Source organism: Plectropomus leopardus, chromosome 20 (genome assembly GCF_026936395.1).
Source record: "Plectropomus leopardus strain MGB_pleo_1.0 chromosome 20, ASM2693639v1, whole genome shotgun sequence".
NCBI classification, from domain to species: domain Eukaryota; kingdom Metazoa; phylum Chordata; class Actinopteri; order Perciformes; family Serranidae; genus Plectropomus; species Plectropomus leopardus.
This window is the reverse complement of record NC_142195.1, coordinates 23,197,109-23,214,668: the sequence shown is the minus strand read 5'-3', so window position 1 is coordinate 23,214,668 and position 17,560 is coordinate 23,197,109. Positions and strand designations below refer to the sequence as shown.

General features: G+C 39.3%; 1 protein-coding gene across 11 annotated transcripts in view; it reads right to left on the bottom strand.

The window, feature by feature from the left end:
- The window catches only part of vav2 (vav guanine nucleotide exchange factor 2), a 267,876-nt gene that overhangs the window by 34,757 nt on the left and 215,559 nt on the right, over positions 1–17,560 (bottom strand). For 3 of the 11 annotated variants that reach the window (XM_088071150.1, XM_088071156.1, XM_088071155.1), the window contains 11 exons: positions 16,788–16,801; positions 16,613–16,631; positions 14,999–15,126; positions 12,587–12,658; positions 12,011–12,072; positions 11,605–11,721; positions 10,954–11,041; positions 9,765–9,888; positions 5,142–5,228; positions 4,627–4,781; positions 483–1,630 (listed from right to left, as the gene is read on the bottom strand). In XM_088071150.1, coding sequence (XP_087927276.1) covers positions 1,364–1,630; positions 4,627–4,781; positions 5,142–5,228; positions 9,765–9,888; positions 10,954–11,041; positions 11,605–11,721; positions 12,011–12,072; positions 12,587–12,658; positions 14,999–15,126; positions 16,613–16,631; positions 16,788–16,801 — 1,133 coding nt within the window. In that variant the 3' untranslated portion in view covers positions 483–1,363. Of the gene's footprint in view, positions 1–480; positions 1,631–4,626; positions 4,782–5,141; positions 5,232–9,764; positions 9,889–10,953; positions 11,042–11,604; positions 11,722–12,010; positions 12,073–12,586; positions 12,659–14,998; positions 15,127–16,612; positions 16,632–16,787; positions 16,802–17,560 lie in introns of those variants that run through there. The other 8 variants (XM_088071147.1, XM_088071151.1, XM_088071148.1 and 5 more) reach the window with 5 other exon arrangements.

The following is a 17,560-nucleotide window of genomic DNA, read 5'->3' as shown; positions in this document are numbered from 1 at the left end:
TCAGCGGCTATTTTTCCTGAGGAGGGAAGAAGTTTGGCATGAACACCAGGGGTGCTTTCCAACATGCTAACTCCAACTCCAAGCATCCTCCACTCGCCTTCTCTCCTCGTGTCATAGTTCCTCTCACAGAGGATGCGGGCGGAGGAGTCGAGGAGGAGACGTGAGGAGAGAGTAGAGGAAGCTGTGAATTGGGAAATCCTCAATCCCATAGTGTCAGTCCGAAGCGACGTCAGTAACATATGAAATGCTGCACAGCTGATCAGCTGTCAGACTGACAGGCAGAGAAGAATCCTTTAAAATCTAATTCATATAGGGATCAGAGTTATTATTATTTAGGACACTTATTTCCTTATAATATCGAATGAGTTGGGCAGCCAGGTCATAAAGTGAAAGATAAAGATTCTGAGTAATTTATTAAAAATTACAAAAACAACAACATTATTGTTCCACCACCTCCTCCTCTCTCTCCATCATCTCCTCCTCTCCCCTCTCTCCATCATCTCCTCCTCTCTTCTCTCTGTCAAATAGCAGCACCTTCATCATCACCTGCTGCGCTGCGTCTGCATCTTAGCAGGAATATCTGTTCAAGTCCTACAAAAAAAATAAAATAATTTCTCTGGTCATAATGTCCAGTACAAATATTTCCAGCGTGTTTTAATATCAAGAAAGCATCTCTGTGTCCACACTGAATAGGCGATATTAAATATACACGTTAACAAACCTCTGTAGGATATCAGCTGTACGACGAGATGATACTGGAGATGTAATCACATAAAAGATGGGTGAGAACTTGTCGTCTTTGTGCTGATGTACTCTGTAGAAACACAAAGCTTCAGTGTGTGCGGTTTGGGTTCAGGTCATTGATTAATGCACGTCAATGGGTTGGCTGGTGGATTAGTTCTAATAAAGGGCGGCCTGACATGCGCATCCTTTATTGTAACGTCAATTAAAAAAAGCAAAAACAAAAAAGACTAAAGTGAAATAAGCTGCTGATTTATGTGATGCCAAAATACTTATAATTAAAATATCCAAAAACTTCTTCACTGCATTAAATCAGACCTACATTTCATCATGTGAGGTGTTCCATGACATTATAGATCTCTTTAGTGACTCTGCTGAATGTGCGCTGAGAGAATAAACTGTGAATAAATAAGACGTGTGAGGAGGTGCATGAGGAGGTGTGGCAAATATATGACACAACGCAAATAAAGAATCTCCGTGACCCTCGGGGAGCTCCGTTGTCTCACCACTCGATAAAAAACTTCTGTACACTGGTGTATCCTTGCTCTGGGCTCATCCAGAAGCCTCCTCTCTCCTCTATCCTCGCCTCCTCCAAAGTGCACTTGTGCAGTTAGAAGATCCTTCAAGATGGCGGAAGGGAAACGATTTCTGGGTCACCGGAGGAGGTAGGAAGGGAGGACGCATAAATTGACGTGTTGGAAAAGACCCCTGCATCCTCACCAAGTTCTACAGGTGCACCATCAAGAGCCTGCTGACGGGCTGCATCACAGTGTGGTACGGGAACTGCTCCAGTCACAGCCGGAAAACAGTACAGAGAGTGGTGCAGGCAGCAGAGTACATCACTGAAAGCAGTCTCCTCTCCATCCAGCACATTTACCGCAGCCAGTGTCTGGGGAAGGCACGCAACATTATCAAGAACTGCAGCCATAGAAGCATGCAGACTTTTCTGCCTGCTACCATCTGATAGACGTTAAAGGAGCCTGACTGCACGCACCAAAAGACTGAAAGACAGCTTTTACCATCAGGCTGTCAGGCTCCTTGACTCAACATAAACTGGTTGAGGCACTGCATTAAGACCCATATTTGCCACACACAAATCCATGCACGCACACTTTAAGCCTTGTTAATGTTTACATTCTGGACCTTGCATATGTATATAGATAAATCTATTTTTTAAATCTATTATTTCTGTTTTTATTCTATTTTCATTGTTTTGAATAGTGATTGGTTGTTCTCGTCCACAACATTTCATTGCATTGCTGACTGTGTGGTAACCTGCATATGACAAATAAACAAATCTGATCTGATGTTGAAAAAATGACAGAAAAAGCAAAATATGACATATCCAAAAAACTGCTGAAAACCACATAAAAAAGCATGCTGAGACACGCCATGGCATAGGATTTTTCAAAAACGGCCAAAAACACCATAATATAGCATGTTGAAAAGATGACCAAAACAGCAAGGCTATAGTATGGCAAAAATGTCAAAACATGACATTTCCAAAAAACTGTTGAAAACCACATTAAACCACATAAAAAAGCATGCCGAGACACGCCATAGCATAGGATTTTTCAAAAACGGCCAAAAACACCAAAATATAGCATGTTGAAAAGATGACCAAAACAGCAAGGCTATATTTGTTTTGAAAAATGGCAAAAATGGCAAAATATGACACTTCCAAACACTGCTAAAAAACACATAAAACAGCATAAGAGAGCATGCCAAGACACGCCATGGCATAGTTTTTTTTTTTTTCAAAAATGGCCAAAAACACCAAAATATAGCATGTTGAAAAAATGACCAAAACAGCAAGGCTATAGTATGGCAAAAATGTCTAAACATGACATTTCCAAAAAACTGTTGAAAACCACATTAAACCACATAAAAAAGCATGCCGAGACACGCCATAGCATAGGATTTTTCAAAAACGGCCAAAAACACCAAAATATAGCATGCTGAAAAAATGATCAAAACAGCAAGGCTATAGTATGGCAAAAATGTCAAAACATGACATTTTTCAAAAAAACAGCTGAAAACCACATTGAATCACATTAAATAGCATGCCCAGACACGCCATAGCATAGGATGTTGCAAAAAAGGCCCAAAACAAGTAATTTAGCATGTTGAAAAAATGACAAAAACAATGGCATGGCATGTCCGAAAAACTGCTGAAAACCAATAAAATGTAACAGTATAGTCATCAAAAAATGGGTTAAAAATCTATCATAAAAAATGCGCTAAAAATCTAAAAATTTGCTAAACATGTTATAGCATAGCATGTTTTCGATGCCATGTCTTCAAAAATCCGATAAAAACATCATAAGATGTCGTCAGTTTAGTGTGTTGTCAAAGATATGTTCAAAATGTCGCAGTATAGTATGTTGTCAAAAATGTCATAAAAACATCAGTTTAGTATGTTGTCAAGAATCTATTTAAAGCGTCATAGTATGTTGATAAAAAAACTTAATGAACAGTCAGAATATTTAGTCCTCAAAACATATCATAAAACATCACTGTTTAGTATATCCTTGAAAATCTACACCACATAGAATAGTATGTTATCAAAACTGTGACAAAAATGTCATAGTATAGTATGTTTTGATAAAAAATGGCCATTTATATCTGTGTCATCATTGCAGGCAAAAATGTGAATTTAAAAATAATAATCCTAAAAAACAAAAAGTCACATAGCACGTCCTAAAAATGTACCATAAAACTTATGATATAGTGTGTTTCAAAATAAGTTGTATGTCATAAATAAATAGATGAATCAAATTGTATAAGATGTCATAAAAATTTTATTTAAAAAGCCATAGTAAAGCAGGTGGTGTTAAGTTTAAGGTTTCTAACAGGTGTTATGACAAAGTCATAGTATGGTATGTCATAAAATGTAATAAAAAGTCAAAGTACAGTATTTGATAAAAACTTCATGGTATAGTATGTGATAAAAATATTCCAGTCTAAAATTTTAAACAAAATTCATAAAACAGTATGTCTTTAAAATCTACAGAAGCGTATTGCTGCCACTCTAGAATAAGAAAATACGGATCAGTTTCACGTTATAACGTGAAAAGTTTCATGTGATAATTTATACTGTATGTCAGCAGGAACAGTGAAAATGGTATTTTGATTATTATATTGACTCTATACCATCTTTTACTCCAGTTTAAAAGTCTCTCCCAGTCACAGACATAAGAAGGAAATACGGAGACGTCTGTTTTAACTTCCCCGCTTCACACAGCACGCATCACCTGTGCGTGTGTAGGAGCCATTTAGCATATTTATTTTGTATTATTATATAGATTAGTTGTATGAGTAAAGAGGATCCGCAGATATTAGTGCTGTATTTTCATATTTATAAGCACAAATTCCTCTCATTTATGAAGTCGTACAAGCTCCTGCACAGCCAACAACATGGTCCTGTAAATGTTTCAAAATCAGATGCCTTGTATTAGCAATTGATGGGATTCTGCCCCCAGAGGGCAGTTAGAGGGCTTTTGTTTTGAAAGGGAAGCAGGGAAGTTGGAGTGAAACAGACGTCTTTGTATTTCTTCATCTCCGTGACACAGAGAGACTTTTAAACTACAGTAACACTTGGTGTAGAGTCAACATAATCATCAAAACACCATCTTCACTGTCTGTTTCTGCTGACATACAGTTTAAGTTATCACGTTATAACGTGGAACTTTTCACATTAAAACGTGAAACTGACCCATATTTTTCTGATCTAGAGTGGTAGCAATACGCTTCTGTAAAACTGCACTCTTCAAAGATAAGAGCACCAAAGTCCTCTCCTTCAATGTACGCTTCTGAGTCTGGGTCAGGTGTCATCCCAATCCTTTTTACCATACATAAATGAACAGACTGTTATTGTTTACTCACTCGACCGTTGGCTTCTCCTTTCCACCAGCCTTGATCTCCACCGATCTTGCTGTAGATTTTGACAATGTCTCCTTCTCGCAGTGACAGCTCTCTCATGTCGCGTGCTGCAAAGTTATACCTGGCCACAGCTGTGCTGACCACCCGAGGAGTAAACACTGAAATGGAAACAATATGAGCTGAGACTATTTACATCGGGGGGGGGGGGTGATCAGAGGTTGATGGTCAGTTCAGTTTTCAGCATGACAAAATGCACTCACACAGTGACAAATGAACACGATGGGAAAGGACAAGTTGTTTCATTATGTGAGAGGAAATTGGTTTTCTTTTTGGGATTTAATGAGGGAGTATGATCCCCGGAAGATGTAGGAAGATGTATGTTGTATGCTCTTGTTAATGAAAAGAGCGCCACAGAGAAGAAGTAATGAGGTTGAGAGCACAGCGGCTCATTATAAAAGCACAATTATGAGATGCAGAAGGACAACAGGAGCAAGAACAGAAAGGAAGAAAAAGAGTACCTGACCAAAAGGGGGCTGAGCTCTGAGAAGATGAGAAGTTGAGGCCCTGCGGACTGAGGAAGGAGAAGTTGTAGGAGGCGCAGGTGGCTGCTGAGAGGAGAAGAGAAAGAGGAGGAAATTAAGCTGTCTGAGGAGTGTGCATGCAGAGCTGAGCCAAAGAAGCAGAGTTGAGAAAGTAGAGCATCGAAGCTGTGTGTCTCTTAAAGACTTGGTTCTGTTTTCATTATCTTCAAACTGGATGATTTTGGTGTGATGGTTTCACTACATCGGTGTTGTGACTGCAATAAACAATCTACAATCATCTGTGGATTGATGGAAGGAACTTTTAAGCCCTTGTTAGTTTACACATTGTTATTAGGGCAAAAAGAGACTTCTGTTTTGTTCCCAGTTTGGTAATAGTACTAGGTACAAGGTACAAAGTAGATTTATTGTTTTTTTGGGTGTTTTTAACAAAGTTTAAAAAATGAAATTAAAATTAGCCCTTGATACATCTTTGGAGTTGTAGGATGAGTCTATTAAATTACCAGCTACTATGAAAATTCCATCCAGTTGCTTGGGCATGTTGCTGCTGATGTCATCATACAATTCCTGCAGTGCATTTTTTGAATTTGCATTGGAGTCATTGGAGTCTGTCGGCTCTGAACAAGGTCTACCCATCCAGTGCAATAGGTAATAATAGCTAATAACCTGATAAGGTTAGGTGGACCATGTTTCTGTGAAGATATGCACAGAGCAGTCTCAGCTTTCACGTTGCTGAGTAAGCCTAAATGGCATCTGATTCACTTTCTTCTCCACTTTCTTCTCCTGCGACTGGACATTAGCCAGAAAAAGGCTTGCTAGAGGAACAGTTCTTGGTCCCAGTTGGGTCAGCCTTGCCCTGATGCTGGCCCTCCTCCCTCTTTCAGTTTTCTTTCCTCTCTCTGGTCTGATTGGCCGCTTTAGTGACCTGTGGCGGTCTGCTGCATTCAGTCCAGACTCTACACAACTTTCCCTGATGTTTGTAAGTGCGTCTCTATCATAGAAAAGTTGTGCTTCAGCAGAAGGGGCCATGGAAACATGGATCTTGTCATTATTTTAACAAACAAATAATAATCTGTTGTTGCTTATTACTATTAACTCATAAAAGACACTTGTACAACATCACTCCCTCTCGTGTGATTTTGCTTGAGAAAGAGCTGGATGGCTTGTAGTAATAACCCCTGTACCCAGTGCTCCAGTAGTGTCCATGAGGGACACAGTCAAACTCCTGCCGGCAGAATTAAAAGAACACATCAACTCTCTCTATCTCACTCTTTTCTTTACTAATCAGGGCACCATGGCCTCTAACAGGTTAGAAAACTTGGAAGTGCACAATTTTCAACCTAGACATGAAGAACGTCTCCATGCAGCAACAAAAGAAGAATCCAGTTAAAGAAATGAAAAATAAAACGAATCACACTGCTGCCTGCAGCCTACTGCAGTGCTGGTGCTGTGTGCTGAGGTGAGAGTGGGGGGTGCACCCACAAAACGTTCCATAACTGCCCTTTAAACAGCAAACCTGTGCAACATGCCTATCTTTCCTTTGCTGCGCTGTGGCTGGTGTGCCTCTAATACAACTAAGAGGCGCAGCAGGAGGAGCCAGTAGAGTAGATAGTGAATGAGAAAGAAAAAGTCAGTGTGTCGTGCAAAAAAAGTCTTAATTTTGGCCCAATAAACAGTAAATTCATCAAATTAAGTGCCATATTGCTGTTTTCCATGGTAATTAATTAAGTGTGACTATGACAGAGAACATTAGATGTAAAACAGAAAGTGACACCTGCTGGAGGGGGAGCCTTAAATAAAACCAACCAACTATAACACATTTTAATTCTAAATTCATTATTTCTAATGGTGACTGTAACATTACTAAAGGACAACATGTTGACAATCTGACTTTTAATGTGTGAAATGCGAATTAAAACATGACACCATCTGCTCTTTGCAGCATATTTCAGGTGCTGCACAGTGGCACAATGCTGCACAGCCTCCCAGATGATGTTTTTCTGGCCTCCATGACAAAACTGTCAGAACATAATGGAGCAGAGAGCATCGCTTTTAAAGGGAATGATAGAAGAAGATGTGATTGGCCGTGGCTTTTACCGGCCCCATCATAGATGCATCTTAACGCCATCACTGTTTCAATGCACACCTACGGGATGTGGCACGCCTGCAACCACAAAAATACAAAAAATATGTGCTTGAAAGCAGAGAAATTGAGAGAGCATCACCAGCACATTCAGTTGTCTCCATTTATTTCCAAATTTAGCCAAAAGGAGGAGAACAATCTTGCCATATGCGCCAGTTTTTTCCTGCAGATCAAACAATAGCAGAGCAATGTAGGTGCCAGCAGCAAGCGCAAAGGCAGGCCAGTATTGATACAGTCTAATGGACAGAGAGGGCTGCCAGCTCAGACAGCCAGTCCACAGGCGTCCGAGTAAGCTGACAAACTCTTCCTTTTTGTCTTTCTCTCCTCATCTATTCTGCACTGCTTGTCTCTTTTTCTGCCCCGTTCCCCTCTGGGCTTCCTCCATTCCACTTTGTATGAGTCAGGAGAGACATCGGCCTGGGAAGGAAGGCAGCGCCAGTGAAGACAAACAGAGTGGGAGGCAGTCTGTCTCATTTATTTACCTGTGCTTGCTATATCCGCAGCTAAGATGGCAAGGGATTAAATTCATAAGACGGACCTGAACAATATAATGTAACGTCCAGTTTCCACACAGTTATAGATAAAATTTCAACATTTTTTCCATGACTTAAGACTTAAATAAAAAGACTTTTCTTGCCCGACATTTTTCAAACTTTTTACTAGTTTCATGACTTTTCCAGGCCTGGGAAATGTGATTGTGAAATTCCATGCAGTTTCTAGGTTTTCCATGACCGTGAGACACCTAAAAGTCAAATAGGTTCTGTCATAATCATCTACAGAAGTAATTAGGGGCAACAGGCTGGGCAGAGTATTCAAGATGACCCTCTATCCAGCAACACTTTCAAGCTCCTCCTGGGGGACCGCAAGGTGCTCCCAGGCCAGATAAGATCTATAATCCCTCGAGTGCATTCTGGGTCTACCTCGGGACCTCCTACCAGATGGACGTGCCTGGAACACCTCTAAGGGGAGGCGCCCAGGAGGCATCATGATCACATGCCTGAACCACCTCAACTGGCCCCTTTTGAAAGAACAGCGGCTCGAGATGTCTGAGCTCCTCACCCTCATCCTCATCCTTGTCTTTAGCCCTGCGGTGGAAACTCATTTTAGCTTGTATCTGCAATCTAATTCTTTCAGTCACTACCCAAAGCTAATGACCATAGGTGAGGTCAACAACAGGAACAATATACTGAGATACTTGAACTACCTTGCTGGGGCAGCAACTCTCCCCCAACAAAGAGTAGACAATCCACCATTTTCCAGCAGAGAACTATGGCCGCAGATTTGGAGGTGCTGACCGCTTCACTCTTAGCTGCAAACTGCCCCAGTGCATGCTGGAAGTGACAGTGTGATGATGCAAACAGAACCATATCATCTGTAAAGAGCAGAGATATAATGCTGAGGTCCCCAAACCAGACCTCTTCCTCCCCCTGGCTGCGCCTTGAGATCTTGTCCTTGAATATCACAAAGAGGATCAGTGACAAGGGTCAGCCCTGGCGGGAACATGTTTGACTTTACGCCGAGTATGCTGACACGGCTCTCACTTTAATTATACAGGGACCGGATAGCTTGCAGGAGTGACCCTGGCACTGCGTTTCCCAGCAGCATCCCCCACAAGACTCCCCAAGGGATGCAGTCATAGGCTTTTTTCTAACTCCACAAAACACATGTAGACCAGATGAGCAAACTCCCACAACCCCTCCAGCACCCCCACAAAGGTAAAGTTTGACACCAGTTTGACTGTGGATTTATCCCGTAAACACACATGAGGCCAAGCATGCAGTTGACACACAGTCCAGCCGATGATGTCACACTTTTGTACTAATCAGTGGGTGTCAGTAACATGCCAAAATGCACAGCAAAGCCAGAGAGGAAGAAGACTGCAAGCTAGTAAACATGAATGTAAACAATGCTGAATTTGAAATCTGTTCACAAGTTTGTTAGTCCTCAAGGATACACAAACAAAATGGGTTTTAGTGAGTAACACTGAAAGTGGCTATTGTTCTTAAAACAAAACTGCATCAGCACAGCAACTATGAAACCTGAAAATCTGGCTCTGGATTAATACTCGTGAAATGTTTAACCATGGTTAAATTTTCTCTGCTTGCTCATTGCTGTCAGAAGTTTTATGAGCGATTAACTGTATTTCTATCTATTTATTTTATCTTATTAATTATATTATTTATTATACTTATTTATTGTACTATTTATAGGTTTTAAGGCATGAGAGAGAGCCAGGGCATATTGCATTGCATTGAATGTACACTGAACTTTTTAATGTATATGACAAATACATTTACACCTGAGTTTGTGTTGCTTGTAGCAGAGTTAGAGTTAGTATTGACTATGTTCATACTGTGTGCTGGTATTGGCTGATATTTGACACCATTAAAAGCCATTCCAATCTATCTACACAAGGTGAAAATAAAGTGCTGTAGAAAAGGAACATTTTGAAGGCTTACCTGGTGAGCGTGTGCTGGCCCGTGTTAGCGAGCGTTCTCTTGACTTGTAGGGGTATCGCAATGTGGTATCTAACAACTTGAAGCTTTCTTTCAGTGAATGGGCCTGATAGTACTCCACTAGTTCCTGTTATGAGACACAATACAAAAGCCTTTTAAAAAATGTAACCATTAGAGATTGGTCAGTTTCCAGTTTTGCTGGTTCTGTCTGGTGCTTAAAGCAGTTTGATTTATGCAAACCAGTTGAACTGGCATTTGTAATTGTGTCACTTTCTGGCAATTTTAAAAGTGGCTAAGTTACAGCGCTAACTAAACAACAGCATTAGTATAGCAGTACTGTACCATGGTTAATATGATATCAAATTTGGAAAGTTATAAATGAAGCAGCTAGTATCCAACAGGTTAGTTTGTTATACTGCTCAACACTGGTGTCAGCAACATGACAGATATCAAATTTCAGAAGAGGGGGAGGGAGGAGAGCAGCACACTCTGTTTACTTTTTGAGGAGATGACAGGGGACATGGCTGAGTTAGTGTATTAGAAACACTTAAAGTTCTCCTGTCTCCTTACTGGTGTGTGAGCTGAACTTTTGGTAGGTGCTGTCTAGTTAGACCTGTTGCTCACTTTGAAAGCACAGCAGTGGACTAGGAATGGCTGGTTCATAAAGTCAAAATGAGGAATAATTTAAACCAAACCTCTATTTTTCACTACAAAAATCTAAACATGGGGTCAGGAAGATCGCCGGGAAACTAAAAATTTCATCTGAGGCAAATGACACCGCTAAAACAAACTAGGTTAACATTGCTTGCTGTTTGCTATCTTGCGTTTATTTCCAGCAAATATCACAATATAAAATGTGTGTTTTCTGATTTGAAGAGTAAGTAGAGCAAATCTTGGAAGACCCATCTTTTAAGTAGTGCACAGCTGATAGCTTCGTGGTACATAAAGTAATGGAGGTGGATATTTGATGCATTCAGTTTGGACACAGAGCTCCAATGTTACAGAATGCAATGCAATGGTTGGATGTTCATTTTCTTTTGGTACACAGTGTCACAGTGTTATGTTCCACTGAGCACTGACTCCTTAATCATGTGTGTCCACTCTGGAATTTGGCTTAACATCAAACTAGTTAGAAAAATTTACCCTGACATCATGGTTCTGTTGGTATATTTTGTGTTAGTAGTTGACTTACCAAAAGACTCTCAAACTTCTTGGCCTCAGTGATGTGAATCCAGCTGTCTTTTTCAATGACTTTGATGTGTTTTACTTCGTCATTGAATCTGTAAAACAACACATCATAACGAAATCACTAAGGAGGAACTGTAATTGCAACTGTGATTGTTATTTATTCAATTTACCATATTACTGTATCCACAACATTTTCTGTCACAGTTATTGTGCTTTCACACTGATGTGCCATTGGGGTTTAGCTGCTGTCAACAGGAAATATTTTGCTATATACCTGAATGATTAACAGACCAAAACAAAGTAATTTTCTCATGTTAAAGCTGACGGTGGAACTTATTTAATTATTTGTCTAAACACTGGTCCCAACAGCCCCTTTGCACCTGTCTTAAAGACTTGAATGTGCAAAAGGAATTCTCCAGGAACATCACTGCATGACAGCTCCACCAAGACTTCTTTGTGATGCGTTTTCTCAGAGGAAATACACACAAAAAACGGGATTTAAAAAAAAAAAAAAAAACAATTACCAAGTGGTAATTAGCTGGAAAAGATGCTCGGGAAAAAGCTGACTTGGGTGTCCCATGAGAATTTCTATTTCCCATGAGATAAAAACCTTCCCGTGAGATTTTCTCACTCCTGTAAGATGTGAAACACTCACTTGATGCTGATGGCAAACCGCTCTGCCTCAGCTGTCCTCTCTCTGATAAGGTACGTCCCACTGCTGTGGGATTTTAAAAGGTTATCAGCCTGCTGGCGCTCCATGTTCCCTGCAAACCTACAGAGGAGCAGAGAATAAATGTCGTCACCTCCAAATAATAAAGTTATATAATCAAATGACACGGTGAAGGCTTTACAAATTATTGACATCAAACAGCTGTGTAGTAATTAATCTTTTGAACTTCGTAGTCAGTTTACTTTAAACTGAACTAATGCAAAACAATAAACAAGTATTAACATTACCATATCCGTAGTAATTAAAGGAAAGTGACCTCAGGGTAACGGCAGTATATTGTGTACATGAGGATGAAAATAAATCCACAATCTTCAGAAGTTAAGAGTCTTACCAAGGATATCCATAGTAGTCTGATTCCCTTGAGGACTGCCGGCTCGATAATGACTGGAAGGGCTGTAACACACAACACACACTGCACATGAACCATTTAAAACCTAAAGAATGGTTTGATTTCTTTCAGAAGCACTTAAAGAGGAAGAACGAAATGAAAAGGCCCAAAAATGAGCAAGAAATTGGTAAAAAGTTACCAGGAAATTACCTGAAAAAACTAAAAAAAACTACAAGACAAACAAGAAATTGAGCTCAAGAACGACTTTTTTCTCTTTTTCTTTTTTCACACAGGGAATTTTCAGATCATAACCTTGTCACCTAACTATTTTTTTCATAAAAAATGAGCATATCTCAAAACTTTAAAAATGTACATAGTTCAAATAAGTTATGGAGTTTATTTAGTTCATGTTTATACATTGAAAAATATTTTGATTACATATGTTTGTATGTATTGTTGTATGTATGTATGTAGGTCCCACGCAGGTTGTTAAAGTGTTTACTACAGAGAGAAGGAAAGGCCCTCACACTAATTATTCTCTTCAAATACTCCTACTATACATCTATACTGGGGACCTACCTTTGGGTCCAAACATGGTTTTACACAGGAGCTGGGAAAGAAGCCGCTTTTTTGTGTTTGTATCAGCTTTCCCTGCAAGATAAAGGCGGAAAACATTTAATTGTACTGCACTTCAAAAACTGAGGTAATTAAAATTGCTATACACAAAGCAAACAAATGCATTCAAAGATTTAAAAATCTCAAACAGTACTGGCTTTTTCTGACTGCACACTACATACATCAGGGATACCCAACACGCTTTACTTGGGGGCCACGTTTCTAGGATTTTGGGACATTTCTAAGATTTTAGGACATTTCAAAGATTTCAGGACATTACGGGCTTAGCTAGGACCTCTCTCAGGGGTGTGGGGGATCCTCCACTGGCACTTTTTCTGATAAACAAGCTCTATTTTGATGCTGCTTAATGCACTCTGGCACCTTATGTATACTAGCACAAAAACAATTCCCAGTGTGAATCATTTAACTTTTATTGTGAATTAGAAAATAACTGAGGGGCTTCCAGCCACATTGGGGGCAAGATTTGGCCCGCACGCCGTAAATTAAATATCACTGACATACACCATACATCACATTACTCATCGCTGCTAGGTGTTGCAGCTACAATGAAATGAACACATCTGTCACCCATCAGCATCAGACAGAAGTTGAAATGCCCTCACCGTCCGCTAACTGAAGCAATTGATTTTTAAGCTTGACACACGATGATATGGCCCGGAGTGATTAAACTGTTGTGCTGTAGAGGGATAACCTCATGGTGAGTTTAAATGAATGGCTTCAGAAAGTTGCCCTGAGATACTTTGGGAGAAGCCAGCCTGATGCGATGTATAGGAGTTTGTGATTCAGCAGGAGTGTCAAAAGTGCCTAGAGCTGGTGGTGTTACAGCTCCTCTCATCCAGCCTAATTCACTGGAGAACTTCCTCCTGGTCAGAAGGTACAACTTCACTGATGTCTAACTAAGAGAGGATTAATAACGTTGGCAAAGAAGCAGAAAGAGAAATCTCAAGCATGAATGTCTCAATAGTGCCTGCTAATGACAGTACTTGTATAATTCTCTGCATACAAGTGCCTGACAGGTGTGTCACAAGGTGGCAAAACCTGAATAAAAATGAACTCCGTCGGGTATGCAAGCTTGTGCCAAGTGACTACTGTCTGCTGTGGGTATTTATTTTTTTATTTTTTCTATTTCAGAATAAGAGGAATAATAAGTGAGGTATTACCCAACTATGCTAAAGAAACTGGACTTAATTTCTACAGGAAGATTAACTGCAACATCCCTGTTTCAAAGGTGGCTGGGGACCTTTGTTAGAATGGATGAATTCCCCATGTTGCATGTTGTTGTAGTAATAATTATTATTATTACTACAATTATTTCTAATCTTTTTATTTTATTCTATTTTATATAATTCTGTAGTAATATTTCTTATGTATTTAAATTTTGGTCAGACTTCGATGTTTTGTCATTAAAAATGATATTTTCATGAGTCTATCTGAATACATTTCCCTACGCGGGCTGATGATGGTTTCTGCATGATGATGTGCCTATTTGTGACTGAGCCAAGACTTTAAGAATTGTATTTTCAATCTTTCAGATTAACCATATTCCATTGACCCCGTAAATGGCATGCAAATTAAGCCATGTGCCACTGTGATAGCCACGTATTTCAGAACCAAAAATCACGCAATAACATCAATGAAACGGCCGATCAAGGCAGCAGCAAACCAGCAACTTCCTTATTCTGCCAGGTATAATGACTCTGTCAATGGAGTTTGGTGGCTTTGATAAGAGCTATAAAACGGCTCCATTTCCCAGTCAGAAAGGGCTGTCAGACGCCAATGCACAGTGATGATAATATTACACTGACCTCATACGACCCAACTTCAACAAATCTGAATTAAGTCTTTCAGTTAGTATTATTACTATTATAAACGATCACAGCTCTAATCAAGACTTTGAAAGATTCATTTAAGACAGTTTAATCCAGTTGAATGAATTCAATGCCTTTTAAAACTTTCTACAGATCCGCAGGAAACCTGGGTTATAAACCTGGATTCTCTGCTGTTCCCCTGGCAACACCTCACAGTGATAACAACACTTGAGAAAGTCACTGCACCCGGCAAAGAGAAAACTGTGTTTTTGGTGTAGATTGAACAAACAAGATTTTGTTACTTTTGGACATAGCCAGGCTTTTTACACACATCTCAGGCTAAAAAGAGCAATGATGCCGACTCTGTTCATCCGGAATGGATGTGATCACCTTCAAACATCTTTCAATTGTGGCCAGCACTTTTACTTATTAGTTATTGATTCATTTTCAAAATCCAAAAGTTCTCAATGTGCTGGAGCACAGAGCCAACTGTCTTAATGTCAAACTCAAAATGAGAGATGCTTTTGGATAAAAGTGATTGCTGTACCTCCCACCACGATGTGTCAGGATCTCCCTTCAGCAGCTCGATAAAATCTCCTGTTTGGAAACAGAGCGGCGTCTTCCCCGGAGGTGCTGGTGTGCCGTGGTAGTTCCTCACTGCCACCATCTTGGGACCTGGATCAACAAGTGTTTGCAATGAGTATCAATACTGTAGGCTGATATCGAGGGGTAAAACAGGAAAAGATCTAACATTAAATCTTACACTTGTCAGCAGGGGTCGACAGATTATCGGCCTGGCTGAATATTGGGGCCGTTATTTTGGCATTTTGCTGATAATCTGCATCTGCATTTTATTTTAATGATCGCTGATAAAATTAATTAATTAATTAATTAAAAAGTGTAAAGAAAGTGTCATCATAGGAAGAACTTTTACTACTTATTTAAATACTTGACTTTATCTTAAGTCTCTGGGAACTTGCTGTATATGATGAATGTTTCAGTTTTGATTTAACTTTTACTACAGGCCTTTAAAACAAAGTTTTGTGTTGGAGTTTGTTAAATTCCAAATTCTAAATAATGGCAGAAATATTTTCATTTCAATTGTAAATGCATATCGGCCAAAACTATCAGTTATCAATCTCATTAACTACCAATAACTGGTATTGGTAATGGCTCTGAAAAACCAATAAAGGTCAAAACCTACTAAACTTTTTTTGATGCTGTTATTCATGTGCTCTGCTACATTCTATATGAACATGTCACTACTGCTAAAAGTGCTTTTAAAATGTGTACATTTTTTTCCAGTCTTCAAATTGTATGTCTTGCTCTTTTTTGTTTTTGTTACTGCTGCTGTTGTTGTTATTTTTTGCCTTGTTTTGTTTTTCTTTCTCTTGCTGGTATGTTTAGAAGTCTTCTATACTGTCTCCTATGACTTTGTCTTTTTATGTGTTGTATTTTAGTAAGCCTCCTATTACACCTTTGCCAAGGGACTACAGATTTAAAATTAACATTTCTGGCTAATTGTGGGATTTTTATACCATGTGTATTTATTAATTTGCACGGTCCCTTTTAAATCAACTAAACCTAAACCGAAGTCTAACTTTGTGTGCTGCTCACTGTGGTTTGGAGATCGCTCTTAGGTTTGGTGTAGTGATTACACTGATAAAAGCAGGCCTGATTTTGCATAGAAATCTGAGCGATACATCCTGGATTTAGATCTGGTCCAGGACCTTTGATGCATTGTATCCCTTTCTATGCCCACTTTGAAGTATATTATGGGATGAGCCTGTCAGAAATGACATATAATTTTCTATTAAGAGCAAGTTTGTAATTTCAAACTGCATCTCATCCTCTTAGACTGACCACTGTGTATTAATCATTTCAAGATACTGCTGCACTCAAAGCTCTTTGGGTTTCTAAATTTTAAGTAATATCCAAACTATCTATATATACACTTACATATGCATGCCACCCACTCATGTGGTTTATAATGTTGCTGTGGTTCATGTGTAACCAATCAATCCACTAGATGGCAGAAGAGGGCTGTGCTGCTCAGTAACAGCTGTATCCATAACAAACTTGAAACACAACATCTGACAGAATATCCAGCTTCATATGAAAATGTTCTCTATCATTTTTAAGTGGCAGAAAGTGATCTTACCTGATGATATTCCAGGTTCCTAAAAGAGAAAAAAAAAACAGTCAACGATACTATTACAGAGAAATGCCATACTTATACAATTTAATGATAAAAATAACATCTTTATGAGGGAAACTGGCAATTAGAGGATGCTACTGATGATGACAGTATGTAGACTAATTGAGGATCTACTCACCAAGTCATGAGGATCTGAAAGGACAAGAGAGAAAGTGATAGTCAGGGGGGGTTAGAAACAGAAATGGATGCCATTACTGGATGGTGGTCCAGTAATGGCTGGTTAAACATTCACACAACTGCACGATGTTGAAAATTTATGTAACTTACCTGTTTAAATTTTAATAAAGCTTAAAGTTGTGCATAATTAAGGGCGTGTCTGCTTTGAGTGACAGGTGACTGCATCTATTGACAAGGTGCTACCACAGTGACAACGTTAGTTGTGTGACGTAACCCCAGATTCATGGAGTATAGGCAAAGCCGTGGCCATAGCTATTTCAGTTTAGACTCTACAGAATCGGCCATTTCTCTCTCCAGTACGTAACATTACACTTTGTTTTAATGGTTTTGAGACTGTTTTTCACTTGAGAAAATTAGCAGTAACATTAAACAGCAATCACAGACTGCATAAATAATGCACATAGCTATCATAATGTGACCCATTGGTTTGTGGACTACTGTTTTAAAGCCTCGAGGCCAGTATTTTGTTTTTTTTGGAGTCGGAGGTGGCCATATTTGGGCGAAATGCCTCACAGACAGCTTCTCACTCAAACGGCCTCGCCCTTAAATATGTGTAACTTTGGCCCTGATGAAATAAAAAAGAGTAAATTATACAAAAATTCACCCTCATTTGTCATAAATGTTGGAATTAGCCATAGAGACCAAAGCAGTTTAATTTATGTTTTTCAGTTTCTGGCTGTGATAAATGTGTTCTTATGACAATTTTAAAAGAAA